This window comes from Macaca fascicularis, chromosome 2 (assembly GCF_037993035.2).
Source record: "Macaca fascicularis isolate 582-1 chromosome 2, T2T-MFA8v1.1".
In the NCBI taxonomy this organism is placed as follows: domain Eukaryota; kingdom Metazoa; phylum Chordata; class Mammalia; order Primates; family Cercopithecidae; genus Macaca; species Macaca fascicularis.
In genome coordinates, this window is record NC_088376.1 from 152,389,909 (window position 1) to 152,410,372 (window position 20,464).

The 20,464-nt window shown below is 52.4% G+C and overlaps 1 protein-coding gene across 4 annotated transcripts; it reads left to right on the forward strand.

Annotated features, from left to right (window-relative positions):
* Positions 1-192: 192 nt before the first annotated feature.
* On the forward strand, positions 193-19,256 carry TMEM43 (transmembrane protein 43). Of its 4 annotated transcripts, XM_005571680.4 has the most exons (12): positions 193-315; positions 4,470-4,619; positions 6,225-6,359; positions 6,977-7,071; positions 7,931-7,980; positions 8,251-8,320; positions 9,127-9,197; positions 10,356-10,477; positions 10,745-10,819; positions 11,388-11,489; positions 14,747-14,864; positions 17,147-19,256. In XM_005571680.4, exons 1-12 carry the CDS (start codon positions 304-306, stop codon positions 17,347-17,349), a joined length of 1,203 nt encoding a protein of 400 aa, XP_005571737.3. In that variant the 5' UTR covers positions 193-303; the 3' UTR covers positions 17,350-19,256. The 4 variants fall into 4 exon arrangements, with proteins under 4 accessions (XP_005571737.3, XP_073889154.1, XP_015286784.3 ...); XM_074033053.1 differs by lacking the exon at positions 14,747-14,864; XM_015431298.3 differs by lacking the exon at positions 10,745-10,819.
* The last annotated feature ends 1,208 nt before the right edge of the window (positions 19,257-20,464 follow it).

The following is a 20,464-nucleotide window of genomic DNA, read 5'->3' on the forward strand; positions in this document are numbered from 1 at the left end:
GGTCGCGAGCCCCACAGCAGCTCGCCAGGCAGTAGAAACTACATTTCCCAGAAAGCTTTGCAGTGCGCAGGCGCATCAATGAGGTACTGTAATGTCCCTGACCCGTTTCCAGGTCTCGCCGCGCGCATGCGCAGAAACACTGGGCACACGGGGCGGTAACTGCAGTAAGTCCCGCCTGGTCTTGGAGTCCACGCGGATTTTCGAAGCTGGGGCTGGCAAGAGGCCGCTGGACTCCGCGCTCCAGTCGTCAGCCCACTTCCTAGCTGAACAGCGCGAGGCGGCGGCAGCGAGCCGGGTCCCACCATGGCCGCGAATGTGAGTGTCCCCTGGCCAGCCGGGCCACACCCAGGCTTCTCCGTCGCCCTGGGGCTCTTCCCCGGGGCCCTCTGGGTCCGTTTCGCCGTCTGGAGCTCCTCCCTGCGGCTGGGCCCGCATCTCCCTCTGCGCGCCGTGTCGGTGCCTTCGCCAGCTCATCCCTCTGTTAATCTCTCGACCCGTCCAGACTTCTTTTGTCCGTGTTCTTTGGTCCGCCTAGTCCTCGGCGTTCGTGCGGAGGCGGACTCGGAGGTGTTGCTCCCGCACTACGATCTGCTTGTACGCCTCTCCGCGGCTCCTCCTTGCATTCCTAGTTCCCTCCTGTATCTTGGGGCCCTGAAGCCGTCCCAAGGTTGCGCATTATGAGAGCTGGACGGGAGCTCAGAGAGGGGGCCATTCCCTTGGGAGGGAGGAAGGCGACCCAGCCCAAGTGGAGCTGTCCAGCAATGGACGGATAGGGCTGTCCAGGCGGGCAGAGAGCTCCCCGCTCTAGGGAGGCTGTGTAAACCGAGGCTGTGATGCTGCAAAAAGCTTAGGCTGGGCTGGGAGCGAAGGAGTTAGGGGGAGAGGGAGCATTTCTCTACTGTCGGGGCCCCTCCTCCTCCTAGCAAGGATTTGGTTGGAGAAGGCCTGGCTGAGGGCTGTTCCTTCAAGGCCTCTTCTCCCTGCAACTAGCCTTTCTCGGGAAACTATTTAAGCCCAACATTCATTCAGCACACCAAGCAGCGCCTCCTACCAGGGCGCTGGATGTGGGAGAAGCTGGTGACTCACTTCTCCCCTCCTCTGTGAAAGTGCTTCTAGGGCCTGCTTAGGAGCCCAGCCAGCCCCAGACACACCCTCCCTCCTGCTTTGGTAGAGTGTCCTAGCAGCTCTCCCCTTGCCTGTCACACCCTATTTCCAGACGCCGCCTCTGTCCCCAAGCGTCCTCTCTGCCTCCCACACCCCTTGAGAGGCCAGGGTGTGCATCACCCACAGTCCTAGTACACTCTGTCTCGGGTTAGTATCATCTACACTCCCAGGACACTTTGGGCCCACAGGAGGGTTAGAAGCCTTGAATGGTGTACCTAGAAAGGCCTCAGAGGTATTCCGAGAGACTCAGGCTCGGCCAGGAGAGAGGGCAGACAGGAGACCAGCCTGTTTGTAGTATGTGGACTCTGTCTGCTCCCATCACCACCACCACCATATTTTACAGATGGTGAACTTCCCCAGCAGGGGAAGGCACCTGCCCAAACTCTTGTGGCCAGCTTGGCATGCTGCAAAGGGCAGGCTTTGGAGTTAGGGAGACCTGGGGGCAATCCAGATTCTTCCACCCAGTAGATGTGTGGCTTTCATCTCTCCAGGTTTATGTAGCCTCATGGATCAGTTACTGTGACATTTAAGGGAGACTGCTTAGCACAGTGCCTGGTGTGTCGTAGGTACCTAATACTTGAAAACTAGCCTGTCATTGCAGAGGGGAGCACAGATGGTCCCAGTGAATAGAGATCGTCTTGGGTACATTGAGACCTGGCCCCTCACCAAGGAACATACATGCATTTGAGTATCCTCTGCTGCCAAGCATTTGTTGATTCATCCAGTAGCTGGGTATACATTTACAGCAGCCACTAGGCTGGGTGAGGAAGAAGATAGTGGGATGGAGTAGGGAGGCAACAGAATTCTCAATCAGTATAGCAGCAGCAGTACCGATGGTGAAGGTACTATTCCCCTCTCTACTTTATAAGTGAGTAAACAGAATCAGAGAGGTAGAGCAATTTACCCAGGCTTCACAGCAAGTGATTGGTGAACCTGGGCATCGAACCCAATTCTGTTCATTTCCAGGGCTTATGTGTCAGCCTCTGTTCCCACCACTCATTGCTCATTTCTTCTGAGTCCTGAGTGCTGGGACTGGGAGGGGATGTGTCACTGGGGATGTCTGTGTGTGTGTGTGTGTTTACATTTGTGTGTATACATGTAATATATATGTATATATAAATATGTGTGTATATATAGATCCTTTATGATCCTCCATGTTTACTGGGAATTTTGGTTCAGAATGTGGGCTGGGTATGTCATGTCACTGCCTACCTCATCCCTCCCCTAGCCTGAGGGGCACCCTCCTGTACCTCTCTTCCTTCCCTCCAAGGCTGTCTTTGAGCCCCTTATCTTGATGCTGGCTGAGGGGACGCCCAAGAGGAAGCCACACCTCCTTTTCCTGTTGCTGCCTACAGCCGGCACCCAACATTCAACTCACATTGTAGCCCAAGAGATGGGGAGCACAGACTGGAATGAGTAATAGGAGAGTAGTCTCCAGTCTGCCCAGATGTGAATCCTAACTCTTCCTCTTAGAAACTGTGTGATCTGGGAAGATGACTTAACCCCAAGCCCGATTTTCTTATCAGTGAAATGGGGTGGTTATGGCATCCAGCTCTTTGGGCTTGCGTGTGGGCTGGCCTGTGATAGACCGGCGTGTTTGCCATTGTCATCATTATGATGGTCACCTGCCTGCCTGTGGTGATTCCCTCCCCTAATGTTTCCAAATTGTATAGAAGGTCAAGATGACTTCTGGATTCATGGACATCTGGTCACTGGAGGCCTTGGCTGGTGATATTCAAAGACAATCAGAACGTGACATCAGCTTTGTCCAAGCAGAGACTCTGACTCAAATCACTCCTCTGGCCCCTAGTGCCAGGATGGGGCACTGTCTTAGCTGGGCCCCACTTTATATCTTTGTGACTTTTGTCAGCTCACTCCCAGCCTGGTGCCAGCCCACTATCAGTTGTAGAGAAATCTGGTAACATTCCCACTAGCTAACATGTGTAGAGTGCTTACCAAGGCCTCGGCCCTGAGCCCCCCAATAACTATGTTCTTTGCTTCTCACCACAACCCTATGCACAGAGGAAATGGAAAGCACAAAGTGGTGAAATTGCTTTTGCCCAAGACCCTGTAGCTGGTGTGTGGCACAGCATAGATTCAAACCCAGTTCTTCTGGCTCCAGAATCCTGCCCTAGACGATGACGCTTTTGATCAGCAGTGGATGCACCCCAAATCATGCCTGTGTTATTGACCAAAGCCTGATCCACTCACCCTTGAGTTTGAGGCCCACTGTGAACCTGCCCAGAAATGCCTAGCTCCAAGCCCTTTCTTCCTCCATCCCTCCCACAACCCAGCCAAAGCAGATAGGCAGCTGCTCCCCCAGGACCACTTCCTACTTCCTCATCACTGCTGACATGGTTCTCCCTTTAGGGATGCTCTTCCCCTAAGGTCTGTCTCTAAGATTCCACTCAAATGCCCCCTCCTCCAGGGAGCCTGCCTTGACACCCCAGCTGGAAGGGGTCACTCCTTGAGCACTGAGTTCACCCCTCTCACAGGACACTCTGTATGACCTTCTAGTATTGTTTATGGTTGTGACCTCACTGCCCTAAGACTGTCTACTTCTGACCCCACAAGGGCTAGCACTGCCCTCAGAAAGCTCAGCCACTGTTTGCTGAATTTAAGTAAAAATACCTCTCTAATAACCTCTTTGTAAAATAGCCTGGCAGTTTCATAAACAGACATCTTCTCTGTGAGCCAGCAGTTGTACTCCTAGGTATATTCCTACAGGAGATGAAAGCACACGTCTGCATAAAGGTTCATGTATGAATGTTCACAGCAGTGTTATTCATAATAGCCAAAACCTGGAAGCTGCCAAGATACCCATCCACTGACGAATGATTCGGCACATTGTGGTATAGTCATAAATGGAATACTACTCAGCCCTGAAAAGGAACAAACTCCTGATAAACACCACAACGTGGACGAATTGCAAAAGCAGTGCTCTGAGTCCAAGAAGCTGGGCAGAAAGGAGTTGGTGCCCTGATTCCATTTTTCTCAAGTTCTAGAAGAAACAAAACTAATCTACAGTGGGAGAAATTCAAATTCAGATTCTCCCCATCCCTACCAGTTACCTCTGGTTGGTGGAGAGGGGGAGAGTTGGCAGGAAAGGGGCACAAAGAAACTTTTTGGGGAGATGGAAATATTTTGTACCTAGCCAAACTGCACATTGAGTATCTGTGTGTTTTTACCACATACAGTTAAAACTAAAAACAAAACAAAAAAAAACTGAGTATAAATAAATAGCAAATTTCATTTATTTTTAAAAAACTAATTTTCCTTCTGTGACTATGTTTCTTTTTCTTCAGTATTCCAGTACCAGTACCCGGAGAGAACATGTCAAAGTTACAACCGGCTCCCAGCCAGGCTTCCTGGAGCGGCTGAGCGAGACCTCGGGTGGGATGGTCGTGGGGCTCATGACCTTCCTGCTCTCCTTCTACCTAATTTTCACCAATGAGGTAAAATGTCTGGGGTCTTCCTGTGCAGAGTGAGAGTCCCTACCATGTCAGAGAGCAAAGGCTATGAACCCAGAGGCTGGTAATAAAGGGCCTAGATTTTACAAAAGAGAAAGAAGGATACTGAGTTAATCACAGTTCTTTGCATTGTGATGCATCCCACAGCTGATGTGAGCAGGAAAAGGAGTAGATCAGTTCACACACCTGAAAATCCAGGGCTTAGCACCTGCCTCAGGCGTAGTTGGATCCAGGTGTTCATGCTGAGTCACCAGGAGTCTCCATTTCTTCATCTTTAGCCTGTTTTTCTCTATTATGGTGTATTTCTTGGGCAGGCACTTCCTCTGTGATGGTAAATGTGGCCCCAGCAACTGGCTTACATCCAACCACTTAGCCCAGGGAAGAGAAAAACCATTTGTTTATCTTCCTTCCTTTCCTTCCCTTCCTTCCCTTCCATCCCTTCTTTCCCTTCCCTCCCTTCCTCCCTTCTTTCCTTCCTTCCTCTCTCTCTTCTTTCTTTCTTTTTCTCTTTTTTTTTTCTCTCTCTCTCTCTCTCTCCTCTCTCTCTGTCTCTCTCTCCTCTCTCTTTTTTTCCTTTTTTTAAAATAAGACCGGCGGTGGCTCACGCCTGTAATCCCAGCACTTTGGGAGGCCAAGGCGGGCGGATCACAAGGTCAGGAGATCGAGACCACGGTGAAACCCCGTCTCTACTAAAAAAAAATACAAAAAATTAGCCGGGCGCGGTTGTGGGCGCCTGTAGTCCCAGCTACTCGAGAGGCTGAGGCAGGAGAATGGCGTGAACCCGGGAGGCGGAGCTTGCAGTGAGCCGAGATCGCGCCACTGCACTCCAGCCTGGGTGACAGAGCGAGACTCCGTCTCAAAAAAATAAATAAATAAATAAATAAAATAAAAATAAAATAAAATAAAATAAGACCTCATGATGCAACAGCATATTTCTAAATCAATTTAGCAACAGTTACAGGGCAATCTCTCAGTGTCCTGGCTTGGCTGTCAGTCCTCTGAATCAGTCTCCGTGGCCAGGGGTCACTCACATGTTCTGATTGGCAAGGTCTGGGTCACATGATTTGAACAGGGGTTCAGATCTACCTAGGTAAACCACATGGACTGAGTAGGGGAGAGGAGAGCCAGGCATGGTGGCTCAGGCCTATAACCCCAGCACTTCGGGAGGCCAAGGAGGGAGGATCGCTTGAGGCCAGAAGTTCAAAAGCAACCTGGGCAACATAGCAAGACCCCATCTCTACAAAAAATTTAAACATAAAAATAAAATTAAGAAAAAGAAGGCAGAGAAAAATGGGGAGAAAGAGACAGGCAAGCAGAAACACCAGCTGTTCTCACCACTGGGGCAGTGCTAAGACTGGTGGGGGCTGGTGGGAACCAGTGGGGCAGTGGGAAGAAGTCTGCCTGGGAAAGCAGGAATCTGGGTTCCAGTCCTTACTCTCCACTTGCTAGACCTCAGTTTTCCAACTGTACAGTGGGGAGATGGGTCTCAGTGCTCCCTGAGGCCCCATCCTACCCTGATACTTTGCAACAAGCACAGTCATGTTGAGCCACCCCTGAGTTGTTGAAATCCCCACTCCCCTTTGCTCCCAGGGCCGTGCGTTGAAGACGGCAACCTCGTTGGCCGAGGGGCTCTCGCTTGTCGTGTCCCCTGACAGCATCCACAGTGTGGCGCCAGAGAATGAAGGAAGGCTGGTGCATATCATTGGCGCCCTGCGGACATCCAAGGTAGGCTTGGCAGGGGATGCTGACCTGCCAGTGGCTCGGGGCTCATCCTGGATGTTGTCTGGCTGAGGATTTGAAAGCATGGGCCTTGGAGATGGTCACACGTGAGTGTGATTCCCGACTCCACCGCTCAGCAGCTGTGTGGACTTGTCTATCCTGAGTCTCAGTGTCTTCATGTATAAAATGGGGATGGTAATAGTAACAAGCTTGTGGCCAGCCTTGAGGATTTGGTGAGATGAGATAACTAACATCTTGATACAGAGGGTGGCACTCAAGGAGGTGCTCTCATGATTGTGATGACCGTGTGTGACCAGTGCAAAGCCACAAAACAACCCTGGGCACCAGAGCTTTCGTGTTATTTGAACACCCTGTACGCTGTTGGCACCATGCCATTGGGCCATGCAGCCCAGGCCTGTACTGTGAGGGTCACGGGCGCTATGTGTGAAGAACTTGGGATAGGCAGTGTCCTTGATCCTCCCCTGCAAAGCAGCCTAGGGCTCTCCACCCTTGTCCCCTTCTCTATTTCTTCCTCTTCCAGTCCAGCTTCCCCTCAGCCAGGCTTTCTGGGCTGACATGAATCTTATCTTTTATTTTTTTGGTTTCTTTGATTCTGTTTGAAGCTTTTGTCTGATCCAAACTATGGGGTTCATCTTCCGGCTGTGAAACTGCGGAGGCACGTGGAGATGTACCAGTGGGTAGAAACTGAGGAGTCCAGGTGAGGCGCCAGGGGCTGAAAACTCTGTTGGGGTAAAGGAGGAGTGAGGTGTAGGTGTCAGGATAACATGCAGATACCTTTCATTTTGATGCCTTTGAAATTCAAGGATAACATCTTCCTATCAGAAAAGTGTGAAATTATCCCCAAATTAATAGCCAGTGATTTGGAAGTGGCAACAACCCAGTGAAGAGTGGCTCCAAGAGGAAAAGGGGATCGAGTCACTCCCACATCTGGGAAGTTCCAGAGATGCACAAGCTTGAAGCATGACTTGGAGCAGGCGTGAAACACTGTCATGGAATCAGCATGTCACCCCCGAGACCCCACTGCATCTCTCTGTGTTCCGCCTTCCCATCAGCTGTATTGGTCCCATCTTCTCTCCACTTACAACTTATCATTTCTGACAGGAGTCCCGGGGCAGGTTCTCATTGACCAGGGCTGGGGTCACCTGGAGCCCCACCTGAATCACATGGACTGTGACCGATGGGTGGGGAGGTGGCGGGAGGAGCAGGAGAAGGGCAGCTTCAGGAGCCCCCGCAGGGCTGTCCCGGAGCAGAGGGTGCAACCAAATCTCTGAGCCCAAAGGGCAGAGCTGGGCCCCTTGGTGGTGTAAGGCCAGTGGGGGTAGATTTCAGCTCAGGATGGGAGCGCGCTTTCCTCCAGGCAGCGCCTTCGAGGGCGGGAGCTGGCTGGCTGTCAGGAGGGAGTGCCCTATCTTGGGGCTGATGTAGAGAAGGCATCTGCCCCCGTCTGGGGAGTCTGCATCTGGTAGCCCTGAGGTTGCTTCTGGCTCAGATGCTTAGAGGTTAGACCGTCCAGGGCGACGAGGCTAACCCCCATGGCTGCCTTGCTTTCCCTGCAGGGAGTACACTGAGGATGGGCAGGTGAAGAAGGAGACGAGGTACTCCTACAGTGAGTACTGGGCCCCTCACGTGGTCTCTACCCATGGTGGGGGCCCACAGCAGTGGCTGGACAGCAGGGCTGTGGGTTGGGCCATGAGAAGGATTCAGCACCAGGCATCAGAATCCCTGGGTGCCAGTCTTCAGAGTCCTGCTCTCCCACCCATCCAGTGAGGCTCCCTGACCCACCCCTTTGGCTGGGAGATGGGAGGAGCTGGGCTGGTGGGTATCAGCCACGTGCCACTCCTACCCAGGCTCTGAGTTGATTCCTCTCCCCGAGCAGACACCGAATGGAGGTCAGAAATCATCAACAGCAAAAACTTCGACCGAGAGATTGGCCACAAAAACCCCAGGTGAGAGCCAGGCCCCAGGCCTGAGTGCAGCCTTGTCTATACTGACAGGTCTCCAGCCTCAGTTTCTTTATCTGAATAACAGGATTGAGTTAATCCTGCTCCATGGGTTGAAAATGTGGGACATGGTTTTGAGACCAAGCCCTGTGCTGGGCACCAGGAACACAGAGACCCGTCTCCCCTGACCCCCAACGAGCTCCCCACAAACAGGTCACAAATATACGGCCTGCACTAAGCATCTAAGGGGATTTGCACACACGGAGCCAGGCAAGCATTTTGTTAATGGTTTGCCATGGGTAGGAGGACAATTAGGACGGGCTTTCCAGAGGCAGCAGCATTTGTTGAGGCTTCTCAGGATTTCAGCAGAGGGAGGTTAGCTCCGTGGCATGCCAGTGGTGAGGTGGGCATAACACTTGTGTGTGGCTAGAGAGCAGGCCTTGTTCAGCAATGGTCTGGGCTGTGCCAGTAAGATGGTCAGGGGATGGAATGCTCTGGGAGGGGCTAGTGAGGGGTGTAAAGTCCATGCAAGATATATCTGACAGCAGTGGGTGGGGCACGACAGGCTGGCAGGGGTCTAGGCAAGAGGGTAGGAAGCTCCAGGGAACAGGAGACAGAGTGAGGGCACTCAGCCCGGGGGAGGGGGCACAAGGGCCCTGGGGGTGGACAAGAAAAGATGTCTGCTGTGCCTGGGCTAATCTGGACTTACAGGAACCCCCAGGTGGGGACCCTGCCCAGCACAAACAACCCAAAGGGACCCAGGCAGCTCCAACACTGGTGCCCATCTCTTGACAGCTTCCTCTCTCCCACAGTGCCATGGCAGTGGAGTCATTCACGGCAACAGCCCCCTTTGTCCAAATTGGCAGATTTTTCCTCTCGCCAGGTAAGTCTCAGACCTCTCCAGAGGAGCTTGTGCCAGAAGCACAAGGCCCCTCCCACAGCCAGAGCTCCCAGCACTCAGCCTTCAGATGGCTAAAGGCACAGGATCAGTCTATACCTTTCCCACCACCATGCTTTGGGCGGCCAGGGGAAGGCGAATCCCCAGGGAGCAAGGGCTGATGTAGAAACCCCCTCCCCACTCCATCCTACCAGGTTCCTCTGAAACCTGGGTTGTTCCAGAGAATGACTCAGGCATGCATCCTCACCCTGCTGCGTGCCGGTGTCTGCCTTCCTTCCTCAAGCAGACTCCTTCCTCAAGCAGACTCCGGCTAGTAGTAGACATGGGGCGACTCAGTGCTCTCGGTCTAGGCCTCCGCCTCTGAGTCCCACCTGTGCCAGGAAGTCACTAGCTCATCACAGGCACCCCCCATTGACTCCAAAGAGAAGCTTGCAAGGGATAAGGTGGGCCGGAGAGTGTGTGGCTAGAGAGCAGGCCTTGTTCAGCAATGGTCTGGGCTGTGCCAGTAAGATGGTCAGGGGATGGAATGCTCTGGGAGGGGCTAGTGAGGGGTGTAAAGTCCATGCAAGAGATATCTGACAGCGGTGGGTGGGGCACGACAGGCTGGCAGGGGTCTAGGCAAGAGGGTAGGAAGCTCCAGGGAACTTCCATGGGCCGGCACCATGGGCCGGAGTAACCCTGGGGTCTGTTCCTGGGCCTGACCCGTGAAGGTGGGAGAAGATACCAAGGGTCCAGATAGCCCTGGGGAGGCTGGGGGATCCTGAGCCTGGCCTGGGTCTGCTTTGTTGCTGGATGGTGCCTGCTGTGCCAGCTGGGCCTGCCCTCAAGTAGCTCTCAACCCAGGAGGCAAGTCAGGCTTGGACGTGGATGGCCGTAACCTTGATGGAAGGGAAAAGGGCTAAGGCCACTCCCAGTGCTGTGGTCACTCTGACTTGGTGGGAGAGGGCACAGGGAAAGCTTCCTGGAGGAGATGGTCTAACCCAGGGGAAGCCGTGGACGAGACAGATCAGAAAGAGGCACCGGAGGCGGGAGCGCCACGTGTGCAGGCTTCAAGGGCGCGGGGGAAGGGGGTCAGGCCAGGGACTTTGCAGATTGAGGTTTTCACCTAGTCCACTGGGTTTCTAACCACTCTGGTCCCCTCAGGCCTCATCGACAAAGTTGACAACTTCAAGCCCCTGAGCCTGTCTAAGCTGGAGGACCCTCACGTGGACATCATTCGCCGTGGAGACTTTTTCTACCACAGCGAAAATCCCAAGTATCCGGAGGTATGCGGAGAGGCTTGGGCTCTCCAAATAGGAGGGTTGGGGCCCTAGGATCAGGTTCCTGCACCAGGCAGATTCAGTTCAGTTGCATGCACAGCTGCACTTGGCCAAGTGCAGCTGGAGTGGGAGAGGCCTTCTGGGCGACAGCACAGCCTGGGCACGGGTGTGGAGGTGGGAGAAGAGCCTGAGGGGCGTGGCCGAGGCATCCTGGACCTGGGCCCAGGTCAGCTACTCCCTGCCTCACTCTCCCTGCTTCTCTTCCACCCCCAGGTGGGAGACTTGCGCGTCTCCTTTTCCTATGCTGGACTGAGCGGCGATGACCCTGACCTGGGCCCGGCTCACATGGTAACCTGGCTTCCCAGGGGCAGACACTAAGTCAGAGCCTCACGACTGCCCCGGACAAAGACAGCTTGGTCAATGTCAGGAGCACCTGGACTCCCTTTCCCCTGGGGAAAGCACACGCTTGCACGCACTCTCAGCCAGGCATGCTTCTGAGCAGTTTCAGAGCTCCATGTCCCCACAGCCATCCATGGACCCCACGTTAAGAAGGGCAGCTCCAAAGGGGTCTCACAGTCGCGCCTTATGACAGGTGTTCCAGTCACATGCAGACCCTCTCCTCAAGCCCGTTTTGATCTGTCAGTAATTGGTCTTGCGTTCCTGGCCTGTGTGCAGTCCCGCCCCAGCCCCTGCTCTGCCCGCTGCCCAAGGTACTGCCTGGAGCTTTGAATGCAGCAGCTCAGCCAGAGCTGCGGGGCTGATACACCCCAGGTGGACATATAGAGAGAGAAGCCCCAGGGTCTCTGTGCTCTCACTTCCCCAGCTGGCACCCGGTCCCGGGAGGGTGGGCCATGGCTCTTGGGGGTGCGTCTCCTGCTGGTCACCCCTCAGCTCTAACGCCAAATCCTCTGTGCAGGTCACTGTGATTGCCCGACAGCGGGGTGACCAGCTAGTCCCATTCTCCACCAAGTCTGGGGATACCTTACTGCTCCTGCACCATGGGGACTTCTCAGCAGAGGTGAGTACTGTGCCCCACTCGTACAGTGGGGGAACAAGCATGTCCTTCCTTCCTTCCAGTGGTTATTTAATAAGATCACACTACCAGGGGTCATAGCCAGTGAATGAGGCAAGAAGAAGAAATAGCGGAATGTTGACTATCCCTCATCAAAGTGTTTGACCAGGAGTGTTTCAGATTCCAGATTTTTTGGGATTTGCAGATATTTGTATAACATAATGAGATCTTTTGGGGATGAGAACCAAGTCTAAACACAGAATCTATTTATGTTTCATGTGTACTTTGTACACATCGCCTGAAGGTGATTTTATACAATGCAACCCGTCACATATGGTCAAGTGTGGGATTTCCACTTGTGGCATCATTTTGGTATTCAGAAAGTTTTGGATTTTGGAGCATTTCAGCGTTTGGGTTTTTGGATTGGGGATGCTGAGTCTGTCATGAACCCTCAGTGTGTAGGACTGTGCTAGGCACTAAACTCACTCTGCCTCACAGACTGTCCAGTAGAGGAGTGAGAGTGACAGAAGCTCGTAAGTACTGATGCATTGTGCCGAGTGTTGGAAAGAGAACAGGTGCTCTGATACCAGTGGACATCAGAATAGGACATCCATTTCTACAGTGATCAAGCAGGGCCTCTGACAAGTGAGTTTTGCTGACGAGAAGGGGTTAACCCTGGAAGAATCAGTGGTCAGTCAGTAGTTCCAGCAAGAACAGCCCAGTCCAGGCACAAAAGGGTTCACCTTTTCAGGGGGCACCTGGAGTGCTGTGGCCACAGCCCAGAGCAGGGAGAGGGAGTGGATGGGGGGGCTCCACCATGGTCTGTGTCCTTCCAGAACATCAGGAGGGCAGGGAAGGGTTTTGGGCCTCAGCTACCTCAGTATCCCTCTCCCACTGTATTTACACTGGGAGGGCTATACCTCCCCCGGGTCCCAAGGAGAAGGGGTGCCAAGATGTGCTGATTAGTTCAGTTCTATGTCTTAAAAGTTAGCCTGTCTTCTCTAGGCAGGCAATCCTTCTTTGCAGCAGAAAAATCAAGTCTTTAGTTTTTCTGTTGTTGATGAACACAGATACCCCTGGTGGGGCACTCTATACCTGCCTTAACCAGGACTGTCAGAGTTTTCATTCCAGAAGGGCGAGAAAGGGGCAAGGCAGCAGCCAGGCATCAGGGGTTAGCTGTGACTTTTTGTTCCTGTTATTAGATCGTCAGTAACCATCTGTCCCATTAACCTCCAGCCCGCGGTGGTGCTTGGGCCTCACCCACTCCTGGTACCTGGCCAGGGCTAGGTTGTGGTCAGGCTGTTGCCCAGGAGCCCAGTTACCAGCCTCAGGGTAGGGCTGCCACCTCCCAGCCTAAAAGGCCATGAGTCACCCTTCACCAGCAGCTGAGGGTCCCCAGTGAGTTTCTAAAATTAGGAGGCCCAGTCCAGGCCTTGCTCTCTCTCCCAGGGCTGAGGCCCAGCTCACAGAGCCACCCCTCCAGAGAGGAGTGGATAGGGCCCATGGCTTAGGTAATGCCCCAGAAAGGAAGGCCTTGCAGTGCAGATGCTCAGGTGGCCTCCTCACTCCCGGGGCCTCCTGCTGCTTAGCATCCCAAAGCCCTGTCTTCCCCTAGCCCGGACCCCACCCCCACACAAGGTCTGGGGTCTCTGTCAAGTGGAAGAAAAGGCCCAGAGCCAGGCAGACAGCTCAGGGCAAAAATCAGGATGCCCCGATTCCAGTCCCAGGGGCAGGAGAGTACAGCTGCCCCAGCAGGCACACTGCAGATGGCCCTGGCGCTGCCTCCCACCTGCTACAGGACCTTGAGCTGGTGCTGATCTCTCAGCCTGTTTCCTCATTCGTGAAGGGGAAAATGTTTAAGTACTATTAGTAATAGTCACATCATCCCTAACTGGTTTGGTTGTTGAGGATTATTCATTCATTCAGAAAGTTTTCATTGAACACCAGGTACTTCACAGACATGCTCCCTGCTCTTGGAAATGTAGCGTTTAGTTAACTGCTTGAGGTGAGACCTTGGGCACATGACTTATGTGCCCTCTCAGAGCCTCAGTTTTCTCGTCTATAAATTGGAGGTAAGTATTCCTACCTCACTGAGTGAATCTGAGAATTAAATAATACTTGTAAAACACTTAGGACAGTATCAGATAAGGATCAGTGTGACCTGTTTTTGTTACGGACTCTGAGAGAGGGCCAGATTCAGATTAGAGGGTCAAGGAAAGCCCTCTGAAGAAATGGGGTTCGAGCAAAGCTGGAAGACTATGTAAGAAGCTGGCCAGGCATGACTGCAGGCAATCGCTGTAGGCAGAGCAAACCCATGCACAGATACACAGAGGGGAGAGGACGCTCGACCTGAACTGGGAACAGCAGCCAGCGGGGTCAGGGCACCAGCAGCAGGGTTGGTGTTGGGGGGATGTGGCAGGGCTCTGGCAGGTGGCTGTGTGGAGAACACGGAGTGGGGTGATAGAAGCAGGGCCAGTAAGGCTCCTGCAGGCAGATGGTGGCGAGAGACTCGGGAATATGTGACCTGGACTGGATGAGGTGATGGGGGAGGAGCGGGCCATGTCTTTTCCCCTAGATGTGAGTGGGTGGGTGGGTGTGCCATGTGCTGAGATGGAGAAGGCACCAGTGTCAGTGCTGGACAGGCCGAGATGTCAAGTGGAAATGTCGAGGAGGTGGTGGGAGCCACAGGTTTGTGAGGCCCAGGAGAGGGCCAGAGCTCCAGCTTTAAATTGGAGGGTCACAGCGTATGGAGGCCAAGGAAGCAGATGGGATGTTCGGGGGGAAAGTATGGACTGAAGCAGCTAAAGAACTGCAGCGTCTTAACAGACAGGAAGAGGGACAGCGACAGCGATGGAGCCTGAGAAGGCGGGTGCGGTGTCCCAGGCCATCTGCAGAGGGTCCACGATTAAACAGATCACACACATAGCACGGAGCATGCTGCCCAGCAGGCACACTCAGACCTGCTCAGGGGTGGTGGGGAGGGTCCTGCTCATTCCAGGTGAGACTGTGGGCTGAGGGCTCCAGGTGCTGGCAGCCTCTGAGCTGAGGAGGGCCAGTACCTTCCAGAGATCTCATGCCTTGCCCTGTGCTCTGCCAGATGGGCAGAATGACTTAGCCCTATAGGAGGCTTGCCCCACCTCCCTCTGGCCTGTTCGGAAATGGCCAACAGCTCCCGAGTTGGTCCAGCCCCCTCAGCACCTGCCCTGCCGACTGGGTGCACCGCTGGCCCTCAGCATCCTGACCTGCCCCACCTTGTCCTGCAGGAGGTGTTTCATAGAGAACTAAGGAGCAACTCCATGAAGACCTGGGGCCTGCGGGCAGCTGGCTGGATGGCCATGTTCATGGGCCTCAACCTTATGACACGCATCCTCTACACCCTGGGTAGGTGTCAGGGTGGGTCACTGCCCTCCCTCCTGCACCCCCACTGGCCTCTGCCTGTCGCATCATCTCAGCCCTTCCGGCCTGATGGGATGGCCCCTGCACAGAGACCAAGCATTTGGCTCATCTCTGTATCTCCACTCCATAGCCTTGGGATGAGGGAGCAGAGGAAGGCAGGCTGAGGGCAGGAGCTGCCAGGGGCGAGGCTGGGTGGGGCTGACTCTGGGGCACTGGTCTCACTCCACAGCCTGAAGGTTCGTCCATCCCCTGGCTCGCTCATTTGCTCATTCCTTTGATCCACAATTGATACCACATGGGAGCCTGTCAGACCTGCATTTGAAATCTGTCACGTCCAAGCTCTGGGTGCTTGGCCATTCCCTTCCCACCTCAGCTTCAGTCACCTCACCCCTCACATGCAGAGTTTTATGAATGTGGCAAATAGGAAACACCCAAAACTATCATGCTTCCTTCCTCACTCTAAAACCTGGGCTAGATTTGGGCAGCCAGCAAGTCCGGAGCATGAAGGAGAGTTCTGGGCCGCTCCTTGGCCTGAGGTTGGCACCAGCGAGCTCAGTAGGAGTCCTGTGGCCCAGTGTGGTTCGGGATCTGAGTGCCCAGGGTGACTAAGTACGTTCTGGGCCCAGGAGGATGGGGTTCCTCAGAGGACTGTCCATCCAAGCCTTTCCCTGGTGTGTATCCCTTCCAGTCACATGTTTGGGTCACGCCTTTTCTGGGTGCCAACAGAAACCTCTTCCCCACTCAGGATGTACAAGTCAGAAGAGGTCTGGCTGCACATCTCGGGCTGTCTGAGCCGGGGGGACCACCTCCTTTGTTTACAGTTGGGAAAACAGGCTCGGGAAGGGAAGGACTCTTTCCTTGAGCCTTTCTTTGGACAGCTGAATTGTGCTCAGAAAGACTAGTGACATGGTGGGCACATTAGGGAGACATCAGCATTTAAGTGGAATCCTCTTTCTTGCCTATGTGACCTTGGGCAGACCAGTTCCCTTCTGGAGCCTTGGTTTCCTCGTGTCTGTCTCAGTGGGCCCTTCTTTGGATCTCTACGTCTGTGATCCCAATTCACTCTATGTCTGGAATGAGCCAGACTCAGGACAGACTTAGAGCATGGAGGGACCCCCAGGGTGGGTGGGGTGAGTCGCTAGTGCAGCAGGGAAGCGCACACTCCCCCATGCGTTTGATAAATACTGACCGCCACGTGTAAGACTCCACAGCGAGAGAGACAGACAAGGATTAGAGCAGCGGCTCACAGCCCAGGCTCTGGGCCCAGACAGTCTTGAGTTCAAATCCTGGTTCTGGCACTTTCTAACAGGAGGACTTGGGGTGAGTTTCTTAATTCCCTGAGCCTCAGTGACCCCGTGGGCAAAATGGAGTTAAGAAGAGTGCCTACCTTACGGGGTGGGCATGAGCGCTTCATGAGATGGTGCACGTGGTGTCTAACACATAGGCAACATTCAGAAACACGAACTTTGCTTATTATAAGGGCTGAGTAGCAGTGCTGTATGGGAACAGACCAGGATGAGGCCAGGTGGTGGCTTGCAGGGTGTGCTGCAGGTATGGTGGGCACCAGGGCTTGCTCTGCAAACCCAGTGATTCCAGACCACTGGTGGCCCGGGAACTGAGCAAAGATTCCCTGAGTGGACATCAGCTATGGAATGCCAACCTGGAGAGGTCATACAAGGCAAGAATAGGGTAATTACGAATTTAGCTGGATTCTGGGCTTTCTCCTATTGGACCAATAGTTTGTGAGATCCTTGAGGAGAGGCCAATGCTTAGGCTAATTTATTTCCTCTAGTACCTGCCGGTTCAGTGCTGGGCACATAAATAATCAGTAACATCCTGCTGCATGAATGAACCAACACCTCTAGGAATGGCTGAGAGGCCCAAATAGGCACAGGAGGCTCCATCCACAGCCTCTTGTATGAGTGTGCAGGACCCAGGGTATTTCCAGCATTACAGGCAAATGTCTTTATGCTGGCCTCAGACTACTCTCCACATATAGTATTAAAGTTTACAAAGCACTGCCACATCCTCTCCCCGGAGCAGGGTAGAGTGGGTGGCTCAATGTGCCCAGCCACGCAGCTCATAGCAGAGACTCCTGTGCTCCCTTAGCTCTCAGAACGAGGCTCCTTGCCTTCCACCCCACTGACCCGCTCCCCTCCTCACGCACGTAGCAACAGGGGCCCATCCTCACCTAGGGACAGGAGCGATCTGCTGAGCTGGTGAGGTGTAGAGTGGGTGGCACCTCATCACCTTTCTCCTTTCCACAGTGGACTGGTTTCCTGTCTTTCGAGACTTGGTCAACATTGGCCTGAAAGCCTTTGCCTTCTGCATGGCCACCTCGCTGACCCTGTTGACCGTGGCGGCTGGCTGGCTCTTCTACCGGCCCCTATGGGCCCTCCTCATTGCCGGCCTGGCGCTGGTGCCCATCATTGTTGCTCGGACACGGGTGTCGGCCAAAAAGTTGGAGTGAAAAGACCCTGGCACCCGCCCGACACCTGCGTGAGCCCTAGGATCCAGGTCGTCCCTCACCTCTGACCCAGCTCCATGCCAGAGCAGGAGCTCCGGTTGGTTTTGGACTCTGCACCCTCTCTCCTCTTCAGGGGCCAGACTTGGCAGCATGTGCGCTGGGTTGGTGTTCACCAGCTCATGTCTTCCCCACACCTCTTCTTGCCAGTAAGCAGCTTTGGTGGGCAGCAGCAGCTCATGAATGGCCACCTGACAGCTTCTCCTGCTGTTTCCTTCCTCTCTCTTGGACTGAGTGTGTATGGCCAGCCACTCAGCCCACTGGCAGCTGACGACGCAGACACGCTCTAAGGAGGCCTGCTGATAAAGGGCTCAGCCTTGCCGTGTGCTGCTTCTCATCACTGCACACAAGTGCCAGGCTTTGCCGCCACCACCAAGCACTTCTGTGATCCTGAAGGGCGGCCGTTAGTCATTACTGCTGAGTCCTGGGTCACCAGCAGACACACTGGGCATGGACCCCACAAAGCAGGTACACCCAAAACATAGTCTGTGGCTGGAACCTGGTTTGGTGTTTAAAAGAGAAGAAACACTGAAGATGTCGTGAGGAGAAAAGCCGGACGTACGTTGGGCTTCACACTTATCTTATGGCTTGGTAGAATCTTTGTAGTGTGTGGGATGTCTGAAGGTCCTATTTGAGGTTTTCTTCATTACTTTGCTGCTTTGTATGTACTTTCCTACCCTAAGAGGAAGTTTTCTGAAATAAGATTTTAAAACAACAACAAAAAAAAACACTTGAATGATTAATATTTCAGACTGTTCCAGGAAACACCCTTCAGTCTGTCAGTTGAATTCAGAGCACCGAAAGGTGTTAAATTGGGTATGTGGTTTGACTGATAAAAAATTACCTTTCAGTATTCTGTGTCACTGAGAAGCTTTACAACGGATGCTTTTGAAACAAGTATTAGCGAAAGTATTTGTTTTCACTCTGGGAGGAGAGGGTGGAGAAAGCAGCTGCTTTCATCCTCTGGCATCAGGAACTCCCCTGTGCACTTGAAGATGGTTTAAAAGATTAAAGAAAAGATTAAGAGAAAAGGTTGGAAGCTTTATACTAAATGGGTACCTTCATGGTGACCCCCAGTCAACCACAATCAAGAACTGAGGCCTGAGGCTTGCTGTACAGTGCCCATGCCTGCCTGGCTGCTTTCACCCGGGAGTACTTTCGACATGGGCACCTGGGCCTCCTATGGCTGCTTCTGAGTGGTCCTTTCATGTGTTGTGTCCATAGCTTTAGTCCTCCTAAATAAGATCCACCCACACGTAAGTCACAGAATTTCTGAGTTCCTCAACTACTCTCGCACCGTTAAAAGTATGTTGTAATCAAGATGCCTTAAATGATTCTTTGTATACCCTTTCTGTCATATTCAGAAACCGTTTTGTGCCTGCTGGAAGTAATTCCTTTAGCAACTAAGTATTTGGTAGCTGAATTAAGGGGTCAGAACTTCTGAAACCAGTGATCTGTAACCATCTCTACTGGCCTCGGGTGCCTGTGCTATAAATGAGTTTCTTCACATGAAAAACACAGCCAGCCCAAGATGACTTATCTGGGTTTAGGATACAGTAGTATTCACTAACTGCTTATTACGTGAGCAATATTACGTGAACAATTTCATCCAATCTCCAAACTCTTAAAGGATGCTTTTGGAAAACACGCAGTATACCTAGATGATGACTAAATGCAAAATCCTTGGGCTTTGGTTTAATTTTTTTCTAATAAGGATTTTAAATTACTGCCAACTTCAAAAGTGTTCTTAAAGAGAAAAATAATGTTAAGAAAAATTTGAAAGCTTTGGAAAACCAAATTTGTAATATCATTGTATTTTTGGTTAAAAATTTTGAAATAAATTTCTAAATATCTTCTGGTGTGGGACTTTGACAAACATCCTGTTTTTAGTTTCAGATTTTTTTTTTTTTGTCATTCTTTCTGAAATTTCTATAAAGAATTCAGCCATAGGATTTATTGAGAACTGAATATTGTGGAAATTGGAGCTTTTAGTGGTTAATTTCTTTTTTAAGGGCAACTCAGTATCTCTAGCACTCAGATGCCTTCCATACTGAAGCCCACTTTGTTTTGGCTTGATTTAAAATGAATGACTCAGGCTTCATGCATCTTCAGCATGTGCTAGAAGAAGTGGAAGGGGCAGCAGTGTGCTCCACTGCCAAAGGCATCCTGAGTTGGCATGCAGACCTGAGTTCTGAGCCAAAGATTGCTACATACTGGCTGTGATGTTGGGCAAATCAAAGATCTGAGTCTGTTCCCTCAACAATACAATGGGAACAACACTCGTCCACCTCACAAGGTTGTTGTGAGGGCCAAATGAGACAAAGCCAATAGAATGCCTGACGCATGCGGCATTCATTTTTCTTTCATTTTGCTTCCTGTTCTGAAGGCAGGCTGCTAACTGCCCACTCTGATGCTAGCAGTTTGAGTGCTTTATTTTTTACAAGCAGGTGAGTGGTAACTTTCCCAAACCTACTCTTCTGTTTCTCAGAACCTATTTCATTTCCATAATGCCTCCTAGTAGCTGACACATGCCTGAAGTTATTTCTGCAGACATGGCAATGCCATCATCCAAAACCCCAGAAAGGGAAGCGTGGTGGTGCATGCCTGTGGTCCCAGCTACTCAGGAGGCTGAGGTGAGAGGATTGCTTGAGGCCTGGAGGGGGAGGCTGCAGTCAGCTGAGATCACACCAGTGCACTCCAGCCTGGGCAACACAGTGGAACCCTGTCTCAAAAAATAATATTAAAAAAAAACAAACAGAAAACAAGTTGCCTCTAGGAGGGCCGAGCTCTGCTGAGGAAGTCTGAGACTAGTTTCCATAGCAACCCCAGTCTGTTTCTCAACAAGAGGTTCCAGCCAGCCTCTTGCCACATATGAGTCATAACCCAAGTGTTTTGTTTGTTTCCCTTGGATAAAAGTGACTCAGATTTTTAATGGCTCCTTTTAAGATCTCTTCACTAAACACAGAAAAATTCCATATGTAATGAATTCCCAGCCTACATGAAAACAAAATAGAATCTTTCACGCTGTCTCAACGTATGAACAAACTGCTCTGTTACCTGG